General features: G+C 47.2%; 1 protein-coding gene and 1 long non-coding RNA gene across 2 annotated transcripts; one reads left to right on the top strand and one right to left on the bottom strand.

Moving 5' to 3' along the window:
• Positions 1 to 17,565: 17,565 nt before the first annotated feature.
• Positions 17,566 to 18,036, bottom strand: LOC135377469 (uncharacterized). Its single transcript, XM_064609891.1, has one exon. The coding sequence runs from the start codon at positions 18,034 to 18,036 to the stop codon at positions 17,566 to 17,568; it is 471 nt and encodes a 156-aa protein (XP_064465961.1).
• Positions 18,037 to 23,095: 5,059 nt separating this feature from the next.
• LOC135401308 (uncharacterized) lies at positions 23,096 to 25,434 on the top strand. Its single transcript, XR_010424779.1, has 3 exons — positions 23,096 to 23,153; positions 24,523 to 24,725; positions 25,403 to 25,434. It is a non-coding gene; the product is annotated as an uncharacterized LOC135401308 (long non-coding RNA).
• The last annotated feature ends 1,380 nt before the right edge of the window (positions 25,435 to 26,814 follow it).

Raw genomic sequence — 26,814 nt, forward strand, 5'->3', positions numbered from 1 at the left:
TGTTACGTTGTGGATGTATTCAAGCAGGTTTTCCAGCTTAGAAGTGACATATCACCACTCCAGAGCACAAGTACATCGTACCGTATATCGGTCAGAGGCTGCGATGCCCTTCTTCTATTTGTCTACACATCTTTGTTGCTGTGAAGCATTTATATGCGGTCTCCGTTAGTACAATTGTGTATGGGTTGAATAGCAGTACCTCCTCATAAGTACCACTGGAATGTGCGTCGTACAGGAGCTAGTGCAAACGCGTGGAGCTGTAGAAAAAAGCTGGTACACTTCATTATAAAGCAACAATCACTAGTAGAAAAACGGCACACCTTAACATTTTATAACGGAATATGTGCGGTAAAGAAACAGTGCGCCGTACACCGTAGAACGGACAAATCTCTGCAAGTACGGCATCGGTAAAAATGTCCATTTTTCTACGACGCTTTTGTAACGCCTTGCAACGGAGCATTTGTTTGTAAAGAAACTGTGCTCCGTTGATCAGGGAATGGACAAATGTATGGCAATATCATATCGAGTAAAATTCCCGTTTTTCTAGGGATTTATTTTTAACAGTGCAGGCGTTACCTTGGTGGTGACTTAATACTCCAAGATATTCCTTACTTCGGTCTTGGATGAATGCGGAATCGAATTAAGCAGGGATACCTCACCCTTCATTCTGACTCAGAGGCAAGCACGACACTCGAATTTGCGGAAGCTCGCAAGTCAAGCAATATATGGTATCTGTTTTCTCTTAGGGATGCCAATGCTACATGCTCAGAAGTGGGCGTCGTGAAACCACTAGAATTAAGTAATTGTGAATGGCACATAATGATTATCCACCATGACCCTGGACATGTGCCAATGACGGCCATGTATTGCCTGTCAGTATAGGTTAAAAACATCAATACATATTCACACAACAGGAACTCAACATAATTACGGATTCATATTCAACATATTACAGTTCATGAATCTGAATTGGGTGAATATAATGATAATAGAAAGGCAATCGTGGATCAGTGGCCAGTCAATGGACTATAGAAAGTCAATAGACAGGCAATGGCAGTTGATCATTTCCTTTCTATAGTAGGTTGTCTATAGACAGTTGCTGCCAATCTCCCATTGACCGGCTATGGGAAGGAAGGAGGTGTGAACAAAGGTGGTCTATGGGAAGGCGATGGACCGTCTATAGCTTCAATGGACGTTTTGTCCATGGCTTGTCTATTGGCTGACCAAATAATTTTTCACAAGGGCCGCCTCAGCTAGTCTCGACATGCTCTCAATTATGCCAGTTAGCCATGCCCTGATTGGCAACACAAAAACCTGATTGAATCCAGTGGGAATTTTAAACTCTGAAGGAAAGTCTTACAAGTCTGAAAACAGAAGCATTTGAGGTGCCCTTGGGGAAGCATGTTACTGAAGAATGTAAGAGTAACATATTTTGGGAGAAATTGGATTTTGCCGAAATTGGAGGGAAGCTGGTTTGGGAGGGAGTTAGCAGTTGGAATCGGGCTCATCCTGAAAGTGGGACATTTTTCTGTTGTACTATGTTGCACACCTGCCAACCTTCCACATTCAAAATGCGGGAGACCCTGGAACTAAGGAATGAATGCACAGACTTTGAACTCCACGGTTGGGATAGTGTCTGTTCTTCTGTTCTGGCCATTGTCTTCCCAACACTGCTGGAGATTTGGCAGGTATGCAAATGCCCACAAGATATGATGCTAAACAAAAAGAAATGTGATGTGGTGTTGTCTTTTCCAGCTGCCTGAGGTTCACGGCATACTCGCCATTCACAAGATGGGTCTGGGGATACCTTGGCCCAAGGAACAGACGACAGGTTCCTGGATGCGTTGTCCGAGCAATCAGGAGGGAGTTCCCGTCTACGTCTTATCAAGGCTATCAGCGTTAGGACCATCGAAACAAGGGTGTCTTGGCAAGAAAGACAAGCTGGTGCATACTGATGGCTGGAACTGGAGACATGTAGTGGCAAGACGAAAATTTTGCTGACATAGGCACACTTCGTGTAAGTGAGCCCTTGGTCATCCCCCTTGCCTCCCATCAGAGGTTTTCGAGAATACTATAGGTGTGTGGTGTACGGATAAACCTATCCGTACACCACACACCTATAGTATCCTCGAAAACCTCTGATGGGAGGCAAGGGGGATGACCAAGGGCTCACTTACACGAAGTGTGCCTATGTCAGCAAAATTTTCGTCTTGCCACTATGCCACAGTTTGTGTGCAAATTTTTGTCTTGCAGCAATTTTCGTCTTTTCGTCATTGCAGTGTGGGGAATGTCTTGTCTTGTCACTCTGTATCTCCAGTTGCAGTCAACAGGCTGTCTACCCGTCTGTACAGCAAAAACTACTACACGTGGCGGTGTTAGCTCTGGCATCAAATCCAGACTGTACTGCACTAAGTTAGTGCCGAGGTGGGAATATTTTGAACTCTGTGCAGGTTGTCAATGCGGTGTAGTGACGGGAATAAAGAATGACCCTATAATTGTATCGATTTATTGTACAGTGGAGTATGACGGAGTGGGAATAACAAAATAGCTTAGGTTTATTTGCCTCCCATTATGTATGGGAGGCAAATAAACCTAAGCTATTTTATTATGTTGTGCTGTGGTTCTAAATTAATGTGGTGTGAAGTCTGGGTGGTTACAGGTATGCTGCCACAGGGATGTTAGGAGGGTCCATGTTGGCAGATCCATATCTGGTGTACTAATACGCTATGCAAGTCTGTGTCCATTGTTTTCCCTCTTGCTGGAATCAGGGGATGACAACCCCCTTATGAGATGCGCCGTGAAGTAGGAAGTGGGTCCCCAGCACTTCCTTCAGCCATGACCTCCGCATCTGAAATATGGCCTTGAGTGTTAACACTCAAAAGAATACGTTGAGGGCCTAGCGGGTACAACAACAAACATAAAAATGACTATGCAAATAAATCTTCCCCTTTGCGGTCCCTATTTCACTGGCACAGTTATTTTCCTGTCGACATTACGTTATAAAGGCTGGCAGCCGCATCACACAAGATTCCTTTCACAGAACTCGACAATTTTCAGGGCTCGTACATATCCATTATTTTGTTGGACGTGCAAAAAGAATTGCAATATTTTCGTGGCTTGACAAAACATACCAAATCCAGTTGATTCCTTTGACGTGCTTGCTGCCGCCTGAAATAGAGCCAGAAATTAGCAACAAGGCTGCAGTAGAATACCGATGCAAGTGTCTCGGACGTAGCCAAACACAGATTGCGATGTTTTCACATCCCTGTATGCTGCCATTAGGCTTACACTCTGAACTGTAGAAACATCCACTAGCTGCAATAACATTAGAATAACGCTGTCATGTGGGAGTGTTACGCTACTCCTGCATAATACAGTCGACAATTAGCACAGCAACAACACACCAATCTTTTTTCTCGAGAGTACGCGTACTATTGCGTCAGGATGCTGCAATCATTGTAATAATTTGTGTACATTAGTAGCCGGTGTGACTGTGACGTTACAATCGGCGGCGAGGGCAGGTGTTCGCGATGATGTTTACTGTGACAACTGATATTTTTCATCGCAGCGTAGCTGTGACCACGCAAGATTGTCACTTACCTCCGTTACTGGTTCCTGCCCTTGTTCCTGATCGAATATGGTAGGCACGGCGTCAATCTTCAGCCGCTTCTGTTTCTGCCGTAGCCCGAGCCGAACTTGTAATACATCTTCATCAAAATAGGCGTCGTCGGCGAAATGACAGGAACAGACGCGTGAAACATTCAATCCTTGGGCCACACCACAGTAGTGGCTGGCGATCGCTGCCTCCCACTTTCGTTTCGTTTCGCCATTGCGAGGCCGGTGAAATGTAAGCTCGGGACTCGCGTTATAAGTCTTTGTGCACCCGGGCACGTAGCACCGGTTTCCTGGCTGTGACATCGCACGTCAACGGCGTGAAATCCTAGGGCACACGCTGTGGTTCAAAGTACTTCAAAGCAAACTAGACAAGACCACAAGAAAAAGGGTCAGACGCACGCTCAGACACACACAGAATCTGCGGCGGGAACGAGCGCCTGCTGATGGTTGGTTTATCCGGGTGACGTCATTCATCCGGGTGACGTCGGCGCCTTGTGGGGATTGCCGTGCGCGCCGGAAGCGCGAACATTTAAAAATCGTTTCTGAGTCAACCAAGTGGATTTGTGCGGAGAAAATTTGCCGGCGTACATTATGAACGACAGGGAACATGACCATAATAGTTCCAGAACACGCTTCCGGATGCGACTATCCCTTTAAGCTCTCTGCTTCACTAAATGAGTTATTGTTACTGAAACATTCACCACATCACCGATGGAAAAAAAGAAGTGTGTGTGAAGTTCAAGAATTGGCAACCCTCGATCTTGGTTCAGTTAACCAGAGTTGGTGAAACCGGGCCTACGGAAGTCACCGAAACATTCATCACATCACCAACCGAAGTTTGTAAAAAGAATTGAGTGCTAGCATTAAGTTTTGGCAATTGTGAGTAGCATTTTAACTGCTGCCTATGTAGCTGCAGCATAATTACAACTAATTCAGAAAAAGTAGTACAAACTTTGAAGGTACTCTACCGTATCTTCCTCTGCACAGTACTAAAAACTGTGAGCATTCCAAGTGCTCATCCTCTTGGCCCAGATTCTGTAGCAGATTTATCAGCCATTTGTGTTCCTATTTGTGGTACTGTGGCAAACTAGCCACTTCACCCACATACCAGCATTGCTTGGTTACACAGAACATGTAGTTATAAGAGTGGTTTAAAGCACCTCGCAGAAGTTGCAGATGCTCTTCAGTAACGTTATAAGAAATGACGTTAATCGTTCCAACATCAACTTTATTTTGAGATGGACAGGGAGTTTCATTGCCAGGGGCGGTACTCTACCGCATAGCTGATGGTGGTGTGAGGAAGGAAATAATGTCCCATGGAGTCCAAAATTGTCAAAAGAGCTTTGAGGGCAGGCATTCGTGGGCTCGATTTAGCCATAGATCAAGCAATTTTAGAGAGAGGGGCAGGAGATCAGATTATTAAGAGATCTGAAAATGGCAGTTGGGAAAGCTCGGTGGGCAATGACGAAGAATATGCTCTGGGTCTTCTACAGCACTGCAGTAACAGCAGCTGAGACAGTCAACTTGCCTCAGATGGTAATACGACTGAGCTGTAAATGCCCCATTGAGTCACAGTCCATGAGTCACAGTGCATAATATCGGCGAGAAGTGTTTTGTGGCATCCAGAAACCAGGCTCTGGGTCAACATTTCTCATTATAGACGGGAAGAAAATGTCAGTTGTCCATTGACAGGAAGGCAATTTGTACAATCCATTGATCTGTTGGTCAACGAGATCTGCTTTCTACATGACCAGTAGCAGTCCTTTGCTATCTTTCACTGTGACCTAATTAAACACCTCCCTCCTATGACGGTGTTCCCGGCACAGTTTTACCTTGCTGAACCACTTTTCGGGGCTCTTATCAACATTAGCGGTTCTTCGAAGGCTGAGGCCGAGGAAAGCAAGAGGCGTTTACATGATGTTTACGTGATTACCGTCGTGACAAATGGTTGACACAGCAGTTTTGCGGTACGTTTTATATGTTGCTCATCCTGGATATTTTTCACTCCCGATTTCCTGCCCAAAACAGCTACATCTGCATCAATGTCACTTCAGGCATGAATTCCTTCATGAGTTGCACGCGTGTTAGCACACCAAGTCGTTACACGTCTGAAAAATAGCTGACGAAATCGGCAGAGGAAACATATGCTTTACTAGAGCTTGCAGTGATTATCCTTTTTATGCAGCACATCCGCAGCACCATACGAACCATACGGCTCCGTCGTTTCTCCATTTTCTGAGATAGCCTCGTTCCCTATGGTAGCCGAACGGCCGAACCGCTGAAGCGTTGTTTTCCTAGTATTCATACGCGTAGTTATTTACGCCTATAACTTCATTAAATTATTGAATAATTGAGAGATACATGCTGAATACGACACAGAATTGCATGAAGACTCGTTATTCTGGAGTGTGAACCTCTTAAACACTGATTTTTTCACGTGAAACCATGCTTAACACTGGACTGCATAGACCCAATGTGATTTATTTTGACAGCGTGAATTTCAAAGGGATGGATTTTGAAGGGTGGATTTCTTAGCGTGGATTTCCAAAGTTTTATTATTAAGAGTGGGAAAGAGGGTACATCCACTCTGACACCAGACTGGAATACAACTTACATTGTTTATTCCTCTCGTAAAGGTCTTCCTTCCGTGCTGCTGAGGTCCCGAATGTCCCTTTCAAGTTTCAACCAAACGCTCCCTCCCACCTCACCTCCCACTGACCCCAATCCGCGCGAGAGAACGGCACGTGCGGCGATCTTGGTCAGTGGAAGAAAACCTGCCCGGAGGGCGGCCGAGAAGGTTGTGGGGGGGGGCTCAGACAAAGGGCTGCCCCCTCCTCGCAATAGGGTCGCTACACTCCACCCCACCCAAAAAGGTCTATGAGCTCTTGCTCAAATTCGGGGGGGGGGGGGGTCCTGGGCTTTGGAGACGGAGGGCACCGGGCACAGGAGCTCCGGCCCGAACGCCTGTAATACCCGCACCGTAGCTGCGATAGCGTGGCGGCAGCTTGGGGGGGGGGGGGGCTCCGCAGACGATGTCGCTCTGGAAGCCTCGGCGGCACGGTGGCGCTCGCCCTGGACGTGGGTGGTCAGGTGAATGACAAGGCCGCCGCAAGATCAGCACAGGCGGCCAGCCTCCTTCTCCGTGTAAGTTGCTGGAGGCTCCGAGGGGTGCCTGTCCGTCAGGATGCGGCCGCGGAAGGTGGCAGTCATGGACACAGGGTCGGCTCCGCGCAGTGGTCGCGGCTGGTCACGCCACCGTGTTGAGGAGACGAAGTAGGCTGTCTCGTCCCAACAAGGGCTGTCCAGGTGCCGACGGAGTGCTGCGCCCAGGCAACCCCGCGGGGGTGCCTGGGCGACAGGTCTGGTCGGGGTCTTTTCGAGGCGCTCCCACACGCTTGCGCTTAGGCTTGGAGTGGGCGCCGTCAGGTGTTGAAGGGGCGGAGGTCTTCTTGGGTGCCCTGGAACGAGAAGGAAGTGCGGAAACACGAAATGTTATCGCGTGCGTAAACTGTACGCGCGAGAACGCTGCTCCGCGGTCCGTGTCTCGCAGCGGGTAGGACATACCGGCCTACCGCATTGCCTCAGGTTATAGCCACCTGAGTTATCACGAGGGTGAGCCGGTGGGGAAATAGCTACGCCCGTAGCATCATCCTTCTGGTCGCGCTCATGATAACGCTTCAAATTGCCGACGTGAACGGGACCAGCCTCCTCCGCCGTGTCCACACGACGGAGTCGGTACGACAAGCGGGATAATCAGGAAATCACCTGTAAAGGTCCCTCCCAGCGCTGCGCCAGTGACGCTGCGAAACCTACAGCAGGGTTGCTCAGCGGGTGACGCTTCAAGACCAAATCACCAACTTCGTACGTCAGAGGACGACGCCCCTTGTCGTACTGAAGTGCTTGTTCCGAGCGAGCGTCGTCCAGGCTCTCCCTGGCGGATGTAACTGCATCAGAGAGCCGGCTCCGCAACTCGCTCGCGTACCTCGACAAGCTCGGAGCAATCGTCTCCCACCTTTGCCTCAGATTGTTCTCCAGTGGGAAAGCAATCTCCCTCCCAAAGTTAAGGTATGCAGGGGAGAACCCCGTTGACCTGTTTACTGTCGTCCTGGTTGCAAATCCCAACTCAGTAAGACGCGCATCCCAATCCTTGTTCCTGTCGGTTAGAGCTACCAACATATGCTTAAGGTTACGATTCACTCTTTCAGTAATGTTAGCCTAAGGATGATACGGCGTCGTTCTCTTGTGCTGAATATCCAGTGCAGCACAAGAGTCGACCAAGACTCTGCCAGTGAAATAACGCGTTGTCAGTGATCAACTGTGCCGGAAAACCGAACCGGGAAAAAGTCTTCATCAGCCGTTCCCATATCCGCTCCAATACCAGCTTCCTAAGCGGGAATAACTCCACCACTTAGAAAAATTGTCAGTAACCACCAACAGGTACAGATTCCCCCGCGGACTTCTGGGAAATGGACCCATTACGTCACACGCTACTATGTGCCAGGGGTAGCCGCTGCATGAACCCTGGGGGTTTACCACGCCTCCGTTTCGCTTTCTGGCATATAGGGCAGCTCCGGGTAAAGCGCATCACGTCCTGCCGCATCCCCGGCCAGGTCGCGATGCGGCATAACTTATGAAAAGTCTTGCTGCCACTGCCGTGACCCGCAAGGGCTGAGTCACGGAAATAACCCATAAACACCCTTCGTAATTTCCTAGGAACTACGCCCTTGAATGGGGAACCACTCTCGTCCTCCTCGTCTGACCCTTGCGCATATCGCAGCAATAGCCCATCCTCACTCAGGAGATATGAGCAGAGGCACCCGTCGTCATCCCTGCCAGCGTTACCGGTGTCAGCTGCGCTATTATCCGCCAGCTTTTCCGACACCCGTTGACATAAACCATCCGACTTCTGTGCCTCTAGGAGCTCTTCCCTGCTTACGATCATGCCCCAAGACGAAGACTTACATGCCCGATTCAAACCAATCGCGGCCACGAGATCCCCCTCCTCGGTCTGCCGTTCCAGGCCTTCCGGGAGATTAGCGTAGGCGCCCGCACACCCCATCTCCCCTCCTCTCTCCTCCGCTGGTAGAGAGGACCTCCCGCGTCTAGCGGTTCTAACCAGGTCCAGGTCACCCACAAAACCGGTCGATGACCTGCCCTGACACTCAGATTCCCGCCGTAATTCACAGCTGTAGCCCAGTGGCGCACGGGACAAAGCGTCTGCCACTTTGTGGCAGACGCTTTGCATTTCCTTTCAGGTATTCCACACGTATTCAGAGGTATCAGAGGTATCATGTATCAGAGGTATTCCTCTCCGTAACGGAATAGTTAATCTCCGCCAGCGACAGTGTGCGACTAGCGAACGCGACCGGGCCTAGACCACGGTCGTGCTCCTGCAGCAATACTGCACCAAGCCCATAATCACTTGCATCAGTTTGCATAACAAACGCCTTGTTAAGATGTGGCAACCACAATTTAGCTGTACACGCTATAGGTTGTGATAAGGAGCGAAACGCCTCCTCCTGCCTAGGCCCCCAAGTCTACTGGGAATTCTTCCGCAGTAGCTCGTACAGTGGTTTTGCTAAAGACACGCAATGCGCGATGCACTGGCGATAGAAGCCAACCATTCCTAGGAACCTCTGAAGGCTGTTGACGTCATGCGGACGAGGATACGTGAGTATGACCCTCATTTTATCCTCATTCGGACTTAGCGTACCACGATCAACTACAAACCCTTACAAAAATGGTTCTTGAGTTTCTTGACATAGCTATTCTGTTGAACTCTTAATGCACTACATCATTAATAAGACACGGGTGCTGGTTTTTCCAGTAATATCCAGAACCAAGCTGTTTCCTAACCTTAACCCATGTCTGCTGTGCCATACTTATTTCAGATTAATGCAGAGTTAATTGTTACTTAGGTTTACAGAAACATGACAGGTAATAATTTCACAACAATAATTTCTGTTTACAGGAGGTTGTTTGATAGTCTTTAATGAACTGATATCTCATCAATGCTTCTTTGCACGCCCCTTAAATATGAAGAAAAGCAGTCGGCATAAAAATACAGACACACAACAGCAAATTACACCAGCATCAAGATCATGCTGAAAGCTTGCTCCGTACATTTTCTGTACTGCAGCAAATAAGGGCAGGCGTCACAGCCAGCGTAATGTACATTCGGTCACTGAAATACATTCAGTATCAAATAATGCAATTTTGCAAGCTGTAAGCCAGTACACATTAGATTCAGTCACAGCAAGTGGTTTACAACCAAATACTACTTAGTACAACCTCAAAGAAATACCAGGAAGTGAACAATGAGTTATATCTGTCACATGACACTGAGAGAAAATGTGGGATTGCATAACATCATACTCAAGAGAATCAGAAGGTTTTTGTATTCGGAAAACGTCAATCAGGCGGTATTTAATATAGAGGCCAGTTTTTCATAAAAATACATACTCTCTTTCTATGACCTGTTCGTGTATGACATCAAACCAGTTCAGTGTTGCTGCACATAATTTAAGCAAAAATTGAGCATCGCACTAAGCACTGACATGCTATGAAGGGACTATCACACAGTATTTGTAGCAGCTCCATTTAACTCCTTCCATGTGTCAGATAAGAGAAATACAACTGTGAATCATAAAAGTGTGCGAGGTACCTCCTGTATTTCCCCAGAGTGCACCACTTTCAGCTTGCCATATTTCATTGGGAATTGAACCCCAGTGTTTATCCCCGGGGAATAGCACATACAGATGTGTAAGTTTAGTGAGTGAGTGATTGAAGTTTTTCTGGCGCATGAGCGACTAGGGCTATTATGCGCCAAGACAATGATAAAATGTTATCTATTTAAAAAAGGGAATAATTCAGTTAAAATTTAGTTTAAAGGTACTTGATGCAACCAACATCGTTTAAAAAATTGTATACACAATTAAAAGTAACCAGGGGCTCATCACCCAGCAAAAGTGCGGGATGGAAGGTAATGTGATATTTGTAAAAGGCGGGAAAGTGGCGGCGACGGTGAGCTTCGTGCAGTGGGCACATTATCAGAATATGCAAAACAGAAAGCGGTTCCCTGCAAGGCACACACAGGGGTGGATCCTCCTCCCGTAAAAGGAATCCGTGTGTCAGGTAGGTGTGGCCAATACGTAACCGAGCTGACAGAATTTCGTGAAGGCGGTTACTGAAAGCATGTGTGGGCTTGCCTATGTCATGTTTGATTAGATGAAGTTTATTAGTGTTCTGTGTGTTCCATTGTTTTTGCCATTTCTCATTAATCGTCTTTCGTATGACTGAACGCAAGTCTTCAGCTGCCACTTCTGTAAATGCGAGGTCGCCGGACAGTGCCTCGACAGCGGCCTTGTCGGCTTGCTCGTTGCCACGTATACCTACGTGACTTGGCACCCAGCAGAGTGTTAGAGAGAAACCTTTGTTTGTAATTTGGCTGAATAAATGCTGGGCTTGTTGCACGAATGGGTTCTTTTGTTTCCGTAAGCTGCATATAGCTTGTAGACAGCTCAGGGAATCGGTGTACACGACTGATGTATCAATGTGAGAGTGTAACACATGATTAAAAGCGAGGATCACAGCGTATACCTCTGCACTGAAAATGGAAAAAGTGTTTGGCAGACGACGAGACACAGCAGACGTGCCTGTGACCATTGCACATGAAACCTTTGAGCCCGTTTTAGAGCCATCCGTGTAAAGGGCGACATGGTCTCCAAAACTGTCCTTTAATGATAAGAACTCCTGCTGGAGCACAACTGTAGAAGTTTCTTGCTTTTTATATTTTAATAACGATGTGTTGTGTGTTGGTGGTGGTTGCCATGGGGGAAGCCTCCCACCACTTGCTACTAGAGTCACCCTGCCCTGGTCAGGGAAGCCATAAGCTTCCATTTCCAGGGACAGTCGAATACTAAAAGGAGGAATGACAGAAGGTCTGTTCAAAAACAGCTGCTGGAAACGGGTTTCTGTGGCACAGGCTAGGGCAGGGTGCTGCGGGTAAGATCTCACCTTCATTGCATATGTAGAGGCAAGGTAAAATCTCCGTTTTTCCAGCGACCATTCATTACACTCTGCATACAAGCTTTCAACTGGTGATGTTCGAAAAGCTCCCAACACCAGACGGAGACCCTGGTGGTGAACTGGGTCTAAAATCGCCAGGGCAGACCTCCGTGCAGAGCCATAAACCAAAGACCCGTAGTCAAGCTTTGAGCGAATGACGGAAATATAAATACGACGCAGGACTTCGCGGTCTGCACCCCAAGACCTGTGCGACATGATCTTGAGTATATTTAAGGCCTTCATTGACTTGGCTCTGAGATTTTTTATGTGAGACACGAAATTGAGCTTTTGGTCAAAGATGACGCCAAGGAATTTGTGTTCATGCATGACAGTAATATCCTGGCCATTCATTTTGAGTGTGGGCTCAGGAAACACACCCCTCACTCTTGAGAATGGGACACAAACAGTTTTCTCAGGAGAAAACTTGAAACCGTTTTTGGTGGACCAGTCTGAAAGTTTGTTTATGGTGAGCTGGAGCTGTCTCTCACACCTAGAAACGCTTGTGGAAGAACAGGATATTTGAATGTCATCCACATATAAGGAGTACGTGACAGACGGTGGAATTGCATGGACGACAGAGTTCATCTTTACAATAAAGAGTGTTACGCTTAGAACAGACCCCTGCGGGACTCCATTCTCTTGTGTGAACAGGCGGGACTGTACAGTTCCCAGCTGCACCCTAAATGTTCTCCCCTGAAGAAAGTTTGCAACGCAACGGAAGAGCCGACCACGTATCCCAAAAGAGTGTAGGTCACGAAGGATGCCATACCGCCAGGCGGTATCGTACGCCTTTTCGAGGTCGAAAAAGATGGATACACAATGCTGCCGTCTGACAAAGGCCTCCCTAATAACAGTCTCCAAACGTAATAGCTGGTCTGTTGTTGAGCATGCAGTTCTAAAGCCACACTGATATCGGTCTAGGCATTCATTTTCTTCAAGGTAGTACATAAGCCTGCAGTTCACCATACGTTCAAAAGTTTTTCCTAAGCAACTGGTAAGGGCAATAGGCCTGTAACTGCTTGGATTGGAAGGACTTTTCCCTGGTTTTAGCAGTGGAATGATGATCGCCTCCTTCCAGCGGGACGGGAGGCAGCCCTCATTCCAGAGAGAGTTAAAGAAGCATAGAAGGGTTTCTAGCGATGAAGGTGTTAAATGCTGCAGCATAGAGTACGTGATGCGATCTGGCCCTGGAGCTGTCTGTTTTGAAACGCTCAGTGCTCTTAAAAGTTCTGTTATGGTAAAAGGCCTATTGTAAGCGTAGTTGTCGCCAGTACCACATGACAGGGTGCACTTCTCGGCAGAATCCTTGATCTTCAAGAACTCCCGTGTGTAATGAGTAGAAGAGGAAATGTTTTGGAAATGTTCACCTAAGGCGTCAGCCTGGTCTTCGATGCTCTGACACGTGCTTCCATTTATTTGCAGAAGTGGAACAGAGAAGCTCCTGTAGTCGCCTCTGATTTTTTTCAGTCTGTCCCATACAAACTTGGATGGAGTGCTACTATTTAGGGTGGATACGAAATTTTCCCAAGATTGCCGTTTCGCTTGTTGCCGTGTCCACCTTGCTTTCGCACGGGCTCTTTTAAAAGCGAGTAAGTTTGCTGGGGTTGGGTATCGTCTAAACTTACCCCATGCACGGTTCTGCTCCCGTCTGGTGTTCGCACAATCACTCGTCCACCAGGGCTTGCAGCGTCTAGGAAGACGACCTGAAGATTGCGGAATGGATTTAGTGGCTGCGTCAATAATAATGTCTGTAATAATGTCATTTGCTTCATTAATGCCGAGTCCATGGAGTGATTCTGCTGACAGAATGGCTTCTTGTTTAAAGGAGCCCCAATCGGCAAATTGTGTTTTCCAACGGGGTGGTCGGGTAGTGAGGGTAGCTGCCAGTTGATTGAGTTTTAATACAAGAGGGAAGTGGTCGCTACTGTAAGGACTGTCGGCAACTGTCCATGAAATGTCTTGGAATAGAGATGGACTACATAGTGAAATGTCAATAGCTGAGAAAGTCTGTGAAGCCGAATTGACATGTGTTGCACTCCCTGTGTTGAGAAGGCAGATTGGCAAAGATGTTAGCATTTTCTCTAACATCCTACCTCGTGTGTCAACTTTTGAGCAACCCCACAGAGGATGGTGTGCATTAAAATCTCCAAGCAGAAGAAAAGGCTGTGGCAGCTGTCTGAGAAGGTCTTGAAGTTGCTTTTCTTCAACCTTAGCTGATGGCGGCAGGTACAGAGAACACACCGTCATCACACGGTCAGTGCAAATCTGCACTGCAACAGCCTCAAGATTTTTAGAAAGTTGGACATCTCTCGTGGGAAGTGTTCTGGCCGTGAGAATGGCCACACCTCCGGAAGCACGTGCCGTGTCTGTTCGGTCCTTACGGTAAACGTTCCACCGTCGGAGGTGGAAAGGGGTGTCTGGAATCAAATTTGTTTCTTGGAGACAGAAACAGACAGCATGATGTTTGTCTGCCAAATCATGGACATCATCAAGATTTTTCAGCAAACCCCGGCAGTTCCACTGAATAATGCTCTGAGAACCCATAAGAAATGCACAGAAGAGGAAAAAGAATATGGACTGAACGACTACTCTAAGGCGTAAAGACCTTGTGGAACAACTGTCCATGAATGCGGAGGGATTAAGGAGCTTGTATTCTCGGTGGAGGAACCCTTTGTTGTTGTTCCTTGGCTTTTCCTCCTCGTCCTCGGCCAGCTTTTTTCCCTCTCTGTTCCTTGCCCATGGAAAGACTTGGTAGACTCGAAGACGACTTCTGAGAGCAGCAGTCGTCATCATCGAGATCCATGCTCTGAGTCGTGTTTTGGGACAGGCCCATGGCAATCCCGTCCCAAACGGAAGGGGATGCAACAACCTCCTCTGAGGTTAATATTGCATCTCCCTGGCTGTTCGTCTGAGAGGCCACTGGAGGAGAACCCTCAGTGTCCCTCTCTTTGTGTTGGGGAGTGTGGAGGGGAGCCCCAGAGGTCTGGGTCTCCACCGATACTCTGAGTGGTGCCACTCCCCTGCGCACCACATCAGAGAAGGTTCCTTTCTTCTGGAACACCAATTGTGCCTTTGCTGCACTGTATGTAATATTTTGCTCAGTTTTCAGCTTGAGGATCTGTTTCTCCTCCTTCCAACAAGGACATGATCTGGAGTAAACAGGGTGGTTACCCTTGCAATTGGCACACTGAAAATCATTGCTGCACGACTCTGACGAATGGTCTTTGCCGGAGCACTTAGCACAGACGGGCTGCCCACGGCATACCTGAGAACCGTGGCCAAACCGCTGGCACTTGTAACAGCGACTCGGATTTGGGATGTAAGCCCTCACATTGCAACTGAGGTAACCGGCCTTGATTGTGTCTGGCAGCTTGTGGAGCTTGAAAGAAAGGATTATGTGCTTTGTTGGGATTTCTTTCCCATCCCTACGGATGACTATTCGCTTTACAGCTACCACACCGTGCTGTTGTAAGCCTTCTTGAAGTTCCGATTCCGAACAGTCAAGAAGGTCGCTCTCAGAAATTACTCCTTTAACAATGTTGAGACTCCGGTGTGAACTTACTGTGACAGATATCCCATTGACGCTTGTCAGTGAAAGAAGTGCACTGCTTTGCTCTCGCTTTTCAACGTGGACTTGGATATCTCCAGAGCCCAGTTTCTTGGCATTGTATTCTTTACCTATCAGCTGTTCAAGTGCTTTCGCTATTACAAAAGGAGATACCTTTGACAGTGGTTTTGTGTCGTCATTCGAATGGACAACCAGAAACTTTGCAAACCATGGTTCGGGTGTTGAGGTATTTAGATCAATTTGCTGGTACTCGGTGCGGAACCGTTTCCGATTCCGATCTCGGGGTTTTAAGGAAGAGGAAGCCATAAAAGTGACAATACAATTCGATGCAAGGGTCCTGCCGCCCACCACGGAGCCCAACCAGGGGTCCGCGTTTGACGCAGTAGCAGGTACGCCTACACTATACCCAAGTGCAGCTTCTGGAGAGTGAAAGACTGCACAAGGTTGACCCTTGCCGCCAAAGAAGGTGAAAAGAGGAAAAGGAGAGAAAGAAGGAGACCAAGGAAGAGAAAGTAATGAAAAGGGGGATGGCGACTAGCTGAATAATCCTGGCCGGGTCTTCCAGGACCACCCGACTATGGGAAGCAGGGGCCAAAGCGGTGTGTTGCTTTCCCGGAGGGGCCCCGAAGGGTCCTAAACAACCTCCGGGTCCACTCAACCGCCAGGATCCCCCTTTCCCCAGACACGGGAAAGCCACGCACAGCTATACGTGGGGGTCTCCCTCCTGCGGCGACCCAACCGTGAGTGCAGGAGGGGGCTACTGCGGCTGCTGCCGGGCGATGGGGGCGCCAAGTTCCCGACGCCGGGTGTGTAAGTTTAGAACGAGCATTGCATCAAAGTACAACAACAGTAATGAAGTATATGAGGTGGAAAAAAAAAGTCATGGTTTGGAAACCACTACACACAAATAAATTAATGACGACAAAACATGAGACCTAATAAGAATAATCTTTCGAGTCGAAACTTCTTCAGGTTCACGCAATCATGATAACATAATAAAGTGTTTGCTCAAAACAAAAGCTTATTATTACTAAATACCATGTCTTGCTTTCATTAGTTTATTCGTGCCCTATACAGCAACAGCAGTATACCAATGATCAACACAAGAATTGGAGCAAATGCGGTCTGTCAGCTTTAGCAGTACTGAACCACACTGAATGAAGTTCTGCAAGTGGAGGTGATGGAGTAAAGCCAAACTGCACAGCTAAGCGTAAACGTGACCACAGTTACCAAAAACTTAGTGTCTTGTTACAAGTTGGGACAAAAGTTTACAGAACACGCAAGCGGCGTGTTGTGACACCCTAGCGGCGGTCGGAAGCGGGAGAGCTCACTCGTTCGGAGGGGTGGCGGTAGGCCGCCGTGCTGGAAGCGACGTACTGCGGCAGTTTTGGCATTGACCGTGTTGGGAAAAATTGAGTGCTATTCAACTGTCTTGCAAGGAAGCATGTTGCGGATGCTAGGGAGCTCCCTGATGTAGATATGATAAGAAGGATAGATAATGCAGGGTGATTCTCAGTTCACAATCAGCTTTTATTGCAAAATGAAAATATTGAGAATGATATATAAAATTGAGTGCACTTAATTTTCGAACAGAAAAAAAAAGGAACAGAAAAACGGTAAAGCCAGTGCTACCCAGTTTACGACGGCCTAATATTTTGTTACGGCGCCTTCTGCAGAAATGACTGCAGCCATCCGTCGTGGCAGAGACTCGTAGAGGCGGTGAATGAGGCCGATATCACTCCGGAGAGCTGTCCATTCCGCTAATACGGTTTCTCACAGTGTGTCCTTGCTTCTGATGGGTCTGCGCTGACTCATCACGCGGTACTTGAGGATGCCCCCGATATTTTCTCTTATGTTTAAATCTGGGCTTTTCGCAGGCCAGGGGAGCTGCTGTATGCACAAGTTCTCGAGGCAGTCCTGGGTTTTCTTGGACATGTGAATAGAGCTGCCGTTGTGCTGATAAAGAAAACAGCCGTTGGGGAACAGTCCGTCAAGCACGTACGGCAGCAGGGAGCTCTCGATGACTTCAGTGTAGAGCGTAGAGTTGAAGCGCCCATCAAGGCGCACAAGTGGCCCGAGCCCCTGGTAGGACAGGCAGCCCCATACGGTAACGGTCTGGCGGCCACTTCATAGTACCCGGTACACGTACTGGGGCATGTACCTTTGTGACAAAATAGACAGTGTTACAAAAAGGGGCTAAGTTCTCTATGAGAGGAGAGAAAGATTATATACCTGGACTTCGGGGGCTGCCACACCCGTCTTGTTTGTGACCATCGAGTGCTGAACGCCGCTTCGTCACTAAAGACGACATTTCCTCATTCTGCAACGTCCCAGTGCTGGTGTCGAATGGCGAACTGTAATCTAGCTGCCGTGTGATCCAGAGTGAGCAGCGGCTTCTGCACGGCGACGCCAGACTCCAGACCCAGAAACTTGAGTCGTCGCCTTAGAGTCTTTGCAGACACGCTCAGGCTGAGCTCCCGCTTTATATCCACCACCGTCGAAAAAGGATCCGCGCAGGTGGCTCCTATAATGGCTCTGTCATCTTCGGGCGTGGTCGATGATGGCCTACCGCTTCGGGGTGCATCTTCAATTCGATTTTCGTCTCTGTATGCTTGAACGATGCGGTTGACCGAAGATAGACAACAGCCGATTCTCTGAGCAATGGCGCGCTGGGACACTCCAGCCTGGGAGACTCCGATAATCTCCCGTCTCTTTTCGATGCTGATCCTTCTGATACTTTCCCTTTGACTCATTTTGAAATATGCCTGGGACCGGCTCTGTTTCATCTTTTAAGCTTTTCACAGGTATCACATGATAATAATTTGAATCTGAGACGCGGACAACAATTTCTTGAGGTTACGTCGGTATGTGATAATCAATATGCTGTACTACGCTGCAGACTAGAGATTACTATTGAAGACAAGATACCTCACCCATTTTAGTTAATGGGCTCTCCCTAAAACCTTCTCATCCTCTATCTTGGAATTTTATAAAAGAACAACATAATCCAAGTTCGCGGCACTTGTCTCACTAGTGGAGTGCTGACCCATTGAAGAGGCGTTACTATGTACGGGGTTGCCTGAGCTACCAGGTATACACTGCAAGGGTATTTACTCTTATAGATAACTTTGCCTGTTTTTGTAATACTGACTATTTTGTCGCAAAGGTTCATGCCCCAGTACATGCAACGCGTGCTATCCAGTGTCCAGGCGCCAAACCTGACTGTGTGGGGTTGCCCGAGCTATCAGCGACTCGGACCACTCATGCGCCCAGACGGGCGGTTCAACTCTGCTCTATCCACAGGTCCAGGGTACCCAAGACCACTTTGCTTCCCACAGCTCGTCTCGTCTCCACAAGCCTTGATTTAAATATAACGAAACATCTGGGGTATCCTCAAGTGCCGTATGATGAGTCAGCAGAGGCCAATCCGCAGAGATGACTCAATGTGGGAAATGGTATTAGCCGAATGGACAGATCTTCAGAGCGATATCGGCCCCATTCATCGCTTATATGAGTCGCTGCCACGACGGATGGCTGCTATCATTGCGGTAGGAAGCGCAAAATACTACTCCTTTAGTAAAAGGGTAGCCCTGGCTTTGCCGTTTTCCTTTCACTCTTCTTCTTTTTTTTTTTTTCTGTTCGGCAAGTGCGCCCGACTTTTTCTTTTTATATTGCAATAAAAGCTGATTGTGAACTGAAAATCACCCTGCATTATCTATCCTTCTTATCATATCTACAGCAGAGAGCTCCCTAGCATCTGCAACATGCTTCCTTGTGAGACAGATGAATAGCACTCAATTTTCCCAACACAGTCAATGCCAAAACTGCCGCACTACGTCGCTTCCAGCACGGCGGCCTACCGCCACCCCTTCGAAGGAGTGAGCTCTCCCGCTTCCGACCGCCGCTAGGGTGGCGTCCCGAGAAAAAAATACGCCGCTCGCGTGTTCCGTAAACTTTTGTCCCAACCTGTTACTAGGTTGACTCCAACGCGTACTTCTCATGAATCGCAGACAACACTGTTCTTCCTGAACAATACAGCGCAATACATTTGGTTACTTCCAATGCACTCACAATGTCATACTCATTTGTGTCCTGAACACTGGTAAAACGAAGAGAGGGGAAACCAGTCATGCAAGGCAAGGCTATATCCATAACATTGTACTTCTTAGTTCTGAACTGTACATGGTCGTTCCTGGTGCAAGACCGCTCAGCACACGTTGTAAAAATGTCTGTGATTCTTCCGAACACGTCTCCACTGGTCAAGACAAATGAATTTTTCCTCCATGTTTTGTCCATTGCAGCGATACAGTATGTGAATGTCCCAACTGTCACTTTTTTGTATTCCAGGCTACCTTCTACTTGTCTCCCCTTTCCAAGGAGGATTATGCTACCATGCATTGATGTCGCCTTCCTCAGGTTATACCCTTTCAGCAGGGACCTAACTAAAAGCCTGAGTTTCTCATTTTGCCAATGAGAGGTCATGGACAAAATCTGCGGAAGGCTCTGTAAGATGCAGAACTTCTCCACGATCTGCGTGTGAGCATACCTTGTTCCATCTACAAATCAGACAAGCTTCCCATTAACAGATTTAAATGGGAAAGTTGAAAAACCCCACAGAGGTCCCCATTCTTTTACATGATCAACCATCTGGAGGAGGATGTGAGCATTGTACGTCATGCTGTGAATGCCATACAGATGTTGATACTCTTCTAGAAATTCCTCCATGGCTTTCTTTATATCTCAAATTCTGTCTATCGGGACACATGACTGCAAGCAAAAATGCATTATGTGCACAAACTTGGCCCAGTTGTTGTAGTATGTCCTTGGTAGATATTCCTTCAAAACAACTGGTGAAAAATAGAGGAACCAGTCGCGCGACTCTGAGGCCTTCCAAAATTTCATCTCTGAAAGTGGCCTGGGGAGCCTACTCATCTCCCAGACTGGAGTGGACTGACGTAACCTCTCATTAATCTCTGGAATGTGACGCCCGATGTTGTATGCATGACGTCTTTTATGAGCAAACCACATGAATGTTGTCGTCCTAACTGAGCCATTGCACACAGCGTGCATGTAATCTACTACAAATGAAGTGCAGAAATTGAAAATTCTCATGAAGAAAAGGACACTGGGGCCCTTTATGCCCAGATGAGGCTCTCCCCTCTTCTGTGCTCGTTGTCCATTTTTCATGAAGCGTTCATGTGTCCTTGCCCTTGCTGCAGGCTTCTGCGTACCGTAGACACGGGTATGCCCCTTGCCTTTGTTCACCACTTCGCCACTGTGCTCACACCATGCACAGCCATGTGATCCATTGAACTGCACCATGTTCATGATCATGCATCGTGCAACAGTGTCCACGGTACATGGCCCTGCATAGACACGGCATGTTTTGTTCAATCCACTCTGTGTTGTCCAAGTGACACCTTCTGAAGACAGACGGTTCATTGCCTGTGCAAATGGCTTCAGAAAGCTGTTCATGTTTGGCTTTTTCGTGCCAAACCACAATCCAAAAAGCAGTAATTTCTGAACCCTTTCTATATAAGGGAGTTCATTAACCTGCAGCAGCAAAGGCCACACACTCTGTCCTGATCATTCATACAGAGGAACCCCATCTGTGTTCCACGTCACTGATATATCGTCATCCGTCATTGGCATCCTGTTGTATGCTGCACTTTGCGTTATAGGGCTGTTGCACTGAAGTTTGCACAGCGCCATTTCTGGCCCAAGCGGCCACGGATCCAAACAGTAAGGAGTTCCATCAGCGGGTTTTGCATGGTGTTTCCAACGGTATGGTGCCAAGGAAAGCTACAAAACCTGTAGGAAATCCACAGAAAAAGCGGTGCTTCTTGAAAACTGCGAATAACTCGGGACCGTGTATTTGAAAGTGGCACGTCGTCTGCTCAACTAGGGAGTGTTGCATAATTTGGGGCGCTGATGTTGCTGCTCACTTGCGCCACCTGGCCCATTGCAACAGGTCTATATCGCTGACGTCGTAGGAGCAATTAGCACGGTTATGTGAAAGCTTGCCGCTTAACAGCAGCTGCTTGATTTGGGTGTCAATGTCAAGGGTGAAAAAGAAAGAGCCAGATTCCAAAAGCTTGGCCACGTTGTTTGTTGAAGCACATTGAGGACGCTGAACACACTCAGTTGTAGATGGTTCTGTGGTCAAGTACTCCGAGCATTCTGGGCAGCACACGTGGGTTGTCCTCTTGCATTCAGACAAAGACGAAAAGCTCTTGAAGAACAAAAACTTTGTCTTCGGAAACGTAGCTTCTTGAGGCATGTGGGCATCGAGCACTTGGAGCAGGCTCTATGTTGCCTCCTTAGACGAATGGTGTCTTAGACTATGTGCCATCACCATAACCAAGCCCTGGGCTTTCGACAGTTTCGATCCTGGGTAGAGTGGCTCCTCCGGAAAAGGTTATAATCATGAGTGAAAAAAAAAGTTCTGTGGTCACAATAGGTAATTAATTCCCAACTAAATGGTGTAAGCATCCCATCAATTAAAAGTTGGGCACGTATATACGAAAAAGAAAAGGTCATCGGGATTCGAACCCAGTGGTGGCGGTTCGTGTTCATGGACGGAACCTCAGTACCACAGTATTTTGTTCAGTGCAGACACTACGTTTGGAAGAACCATGTCCCACTACGATATGGTGCTGAGCAACGAGCGAAACTTACCAGTTCGTTTCTCGGCTCCAAAACCTCTGCAGACTCAGAAGTGCCGCTGTCGTCGTGATCACTCAACGTAAAGTTGTCACTTGAATTTTCCTCCACTGCGTTGGTGTCCTTGTAATCCGAGGAGGATACATCACATTCGTTAAAGTTGTGAGCCCACCACCCACCGCGGCATCGCACACAGTTGAGGTTTCACCACTGTGGATAGCCAGACGAGGCGTATCTTGTTCACTGTCCGAATCATATGCACTGCTATCAGCGTCACAGATATTCGCTGTCGCTGAAAGAGCATGACGTGCTATTTCGGAAGCTTTCAGTCTGTGTTTCGTGCGAACGGGAATGTCACATGACGCATCATAGAGATACCGCTTGTAGCTTTTCACCTTAGACATACCCGAGATAATTATTAAGGCAGAACTTCCAGAGCTTGCGCGGCTGCACTGTTTGATGCTGCGGCTACGACTTGGCTACGTGCTCTGGCTAACTATTCAGAAGTTTATGGGCGCCCACTGACTTTAACTATTGTCTTTGCGTCGAAATCCGTAAAATCTACGCGTCGGTCAATTACACATATTATTGTAAAAAATATATATTCGGAATCAATCTTTCGATGTCTGAATCAACGGCGACTGCTTCTCACAGCCTCAATTTTCGCTTTGAGATCTACCGTAGCCATAGCCATATGACCACGTGAAATGGTTGACAGTGGATGCATGGGATGTGTACAGCATACACTCTCTTACCGACGTCCCACTTGGCTTCCGCCTCATGTAAGAGGAAGGCGCAATTGACAACCTGCGTGGCACACACGTGAGTGTGAAGTGGAAGGATGGTGAACCACCGGCTATGTCTGAACTGTTAGACTGCGGTAAGTGTCGTCAGAATAGTTCGCGTGAGTGTGAACGCATAATGAACGTGTAATTTACGATAACATAATCGTAGGCCCAGATAAAGTGATGGAGCGACTGCGGACAAGGCTTGGCAAACGGGCTGAAAACGACAAGTCGGTAGAGCTGCCATCGAAGATTCAGAAGGTGAGTCTTCGGTTTGTCATTACCTGTTCGTAGCAAAATTGACATAACGTGACTTACACCGTATGTACAGGTTACGTGCTCCCAGCGTGAAAGATTGCCTGAATGTAACGGCAAATCAAAACAAAGGCTACAGGAGCTCCAAGCCTATGTGGACACACTGGAGGAGCGACTGAAAGTGGCGGAGAACAACTACGGTATGTCAGAGTTTGTATTAGCAGTCTTTAGTGGTTTTGCCATGCGTGCAGCCAGAGGTTATTTTCATCAAGGCAGTAGATCGTAGGTTGAGCAACTTTATCTGTTTTCTTGTGATAAATAGCTTTTTGATGTTAACATGTACAGGGTGATTCATTAGCTACATCAAAACATGTCAAGTGTGACGCGTCTTCATATGTTCATACTTTCATACATCCCCAGACTCCTATCAAATGGTGCAGCAGTTAAGAAAAATAACCCGCAGGCTTGAATCATCAAAGCAAGGCGCAACTCCAGAGGCCAAAAAGGTTATTTTTATTATTTTTTTTCTGACTTCTGTTGGTATTGTTTTTGTTTGCTCAGCTCCAGTACAGTTTTTGCTGTTACCAACAGTTCCGGATGCAAACTTGCTGGACTGCTCACTAGAGAGTTGTGGTACATATCACGCTTCTGGAGAAAACACACATAGTGTTATGACATATGATTGAGAGAATGTCATCAACCTGCATTTGCTCCTGTGGCTTTGTCTCACAGGAGAATTATTCACATTGGCATGCCGTGTAAGCGTTAGGGATACAAAGCGGAAGTGAAGCTGCGTGCGACATCTAACACCATTGTTTTCTGTTTGTGTTTTACGATACTGTGAACCTGCAACCTCAGGACATTGGAAGGTATGGTGATTGCTGCATGCAAAATGGTAAATGAAAATAAAGCATTCACTAGTCCGTAGTGTTTGTTCACGGGCTTGACAGTGTCATTTCAGCATGATTAAAACTTGGGCGCACTGGTGCATGCTACTAAAAATTATGGAAAACCTCTGTGTGAGGGTACTAAAAAAAGACTAAGGGACAACGCAGCAACAGCACTGTGGTCGTTTTAGTGGTTTTTATAATGTTTAGCGTCATTTCATTTCTCTCTTCACTGGTCACTGCATGCAAAAACTGCTAATTGTAGTCGTAAAACTGGTAGTTGATAATAGAGTGGAGATAAAGTATTCAAGAGCATAAGGCCTTACATAAAAATCAATAAAAACAACAAAACTTTGAACGATCAGGACCAACACCGGGCACCAACTATGCAGAGCACAGGTGGATCATCAGATAGTGCTTTTATGGCCTTTTAGTGTCCGTTGAAGGGGGGTTTCACAGACTGCACAATGGTGCAACAGCCCACCAGATTATTACCTGGTGGACAACAGGACAGTGTCTATATTCCCATGATAACTGATGGGATGTGCTTTAATTGGGAAGTTTTTTGAGGCTATGTCAATGCTTTCATCGACAACTTTCCCTCCCTACTCCCTTATCTGTGCTTTTCAAATCCAATATGTTTGTGAGCCATTGTTATTGTTGTTTTTTATTGCCTCTGCAGGTGAACATAAGCAGTAGTGTCATGGTAGAGAAAGTGGTCCTGGACCGGCTGCGCTCCCATTGCCGGGGAGCACCCACCAAGTTTGCGAGAAGTCTGCTGAAGAATGTGTTTTCAGAAGATGAGCTCCGAGGGAAGTCCCTGTTCGGAAAGGGCTCTATGCAAATACGGACGGGCCTACTAAGGAGGCACTTGACCCAGTGCGGGTCAGTGCAATCATTGGTATATGTACACACTTGATAGTTAAAATTCATTGTACACCACTTCCTGCATAGAAGCCACCTGAAATGAGTTTCCTTATTGAAAGTTGCTACTATCAGAACAATATAACTGGTTTTGCGATGAGCCAGGTGGAAAGCACAATATATGTTCTACAGTGGGGTGCCCTAATATTTGCTTTCGAAGGAGTGCAAGATAAACAAGAGAATACATAAAAATGAAAAATTTCATTATTGACCGCTTTCACGTCAGATTAGACAAATCAGTCACATGACCCTCCCCTATTTTTGTTCTTAATATTTGGAGATGTGGTACTGTGATACTGTTGCAAACGATGGTGGCAGAGTTGATATTCTAGAGCAAATATTCTCCGCGTAAAAGCATTGGAGAAAATCAGACTGTTAAGTCGATTTCACGCCTGCCATTTTTTATTTATAAAATTACAAAAACTCTCTCGAGGTATTGTCATGGGCACTCGTTTTCCTGACCATTCCATGTGCATGGAAATAAGACTACTGTCTGTAAAATTGTACATGTGTAATTTCTGTACCTCTTCTAAGCAATCATACTCTCAATACCTGACATTGCACTGTGTAACCTCGACATCAACCATTTAGTGACCTGCATTTATGCAATGATTAGTGACGTATCTTTTATTTTGCAGGTTATGTCTCCGGGAAGTTCGACACAACTGTGATACAGATAAAAAATAGCCTCTCATCTATGGTGTCGAGAGAAATAAAATAGTGTTCCAAACATCATTCTTGATCCCCGAGTATTACTGTGGGCCGGTATAAGCATTGATTTATTCAGTCCTTTTGGTGATACTCATTTTTGGTTTACATGCACATACCGAGGTCTATCTGGGCCAATAATGGAAATATTGACTACACCCAACAAGCTTATGGGTTTGAATCAGGAACACCCAAGAAACACATCAGAAACTCTAAGAACACACACCAGGAACCAATCAGACTCTCCATGGTAATTCCAAGGAAACACATTAGAAACTCGCAAGAAAAGTACTCATCAGGAACCCATCAGAAACGCGGTGGCCAATTTTGATCAGAAACACATCAGAAACTCGTTACAAAATTCAATAGAAGTTCTGATGAGTCTGATGTCAAAATACAGTGACTTCTCATTTTTGTAAGGGAAGGGAAGTGAAGGGAAGCCAAGGAGATCCACCTTAGGAGATGCAAGCTGAACTTTGCCGGGATTAATAGTCAACCCCGCGTCCCTCATCCGATTTAGCACATTACCCAAGTGAACTAGATGCTCATCGAACGACTTAGAAAATACCACTACGTCGTCCATGTAAGCCATGGCATAATTGAACTTCGCGCCACGCAGTACGACCTCCATTAGCCTCTGGAAACTAGTGGGCGAGTTGGACAATCCAAAAGGGAGTCTGGTAAATTCAAACAAGCCCCTATGACACGTGATTGCCGTCTTTTGGATATCCTCCTCCCCTAGAGGAATCGGCAGAAGGCCCCCGCTACAGTCCAAAATCGTGAACACGCTGGCATTCCCCAACGCGTACATGATCGACTCGATGGACGGAAAAGGATAAGCATCTCTGACCGTTACGGCGTTCAACTGGCGATAATCCACGCACAGCCTTGCCGTTCCATCTTTTTTAGGTGCCAGCACTACCGAGAAAGCCCAGGGGCTCTGGGACCGCTTTACCGCACTTGTCGCAATCATCTCATACAGCGCCGCGTCAAGGAGATCCCTCTTACGCGTTCTAAAGGGCCTGGGGTTACACCCCCAGGGCCTCGCCGTACCAGTATCAATCCGATGTTCTAGGACATCGGTCTTTCCTGGCTGCTCCGTAAACATTTCGGAAAAGGGTAGTAAAGCGTCCAAAAGCCTGGCGCGCTCAACTCCTCTGCCCCCGAAAGACGCTACCACCCGCTAGATATCCTGTGGAATTCGCCCCACAGTTTGTACAAGCTTAGTTTCTGCCGAGTGGGTGTCCACACGGCTGGTTAAATGGCCAGTCGGTGAAGGGGAGGCGAAACGAATCAGTGGGCTTAGTGGTCCCCCGCACCGATATCCGTTTGCCTTTAAATC

The sequence above is a fragment of the Ornithodoros turicata genome, chromosome 1 (assembly GCF_037126465.1).
Source record: "Ornithodoros turicata isolate Travis chromosome 1, ASM3712646v1, whole genome shotgun sequence".
NCBI lineage: Eukaryota > Metazoa > Arthropoda > Arachnida > Ixodida > Argasidae > Ornithodoros > Ornithodoros turicata.

Bases quoted from the DNA above. Each gene is read 5' to 3' on its own strand.
- LOC135377469 (XM_064609891.1), bottom strand. From the start codon at position 18,036: ATGAAACAGAGCCGGTCCCAGGCATATTTCAAAATGAGTCAAAGGGAA.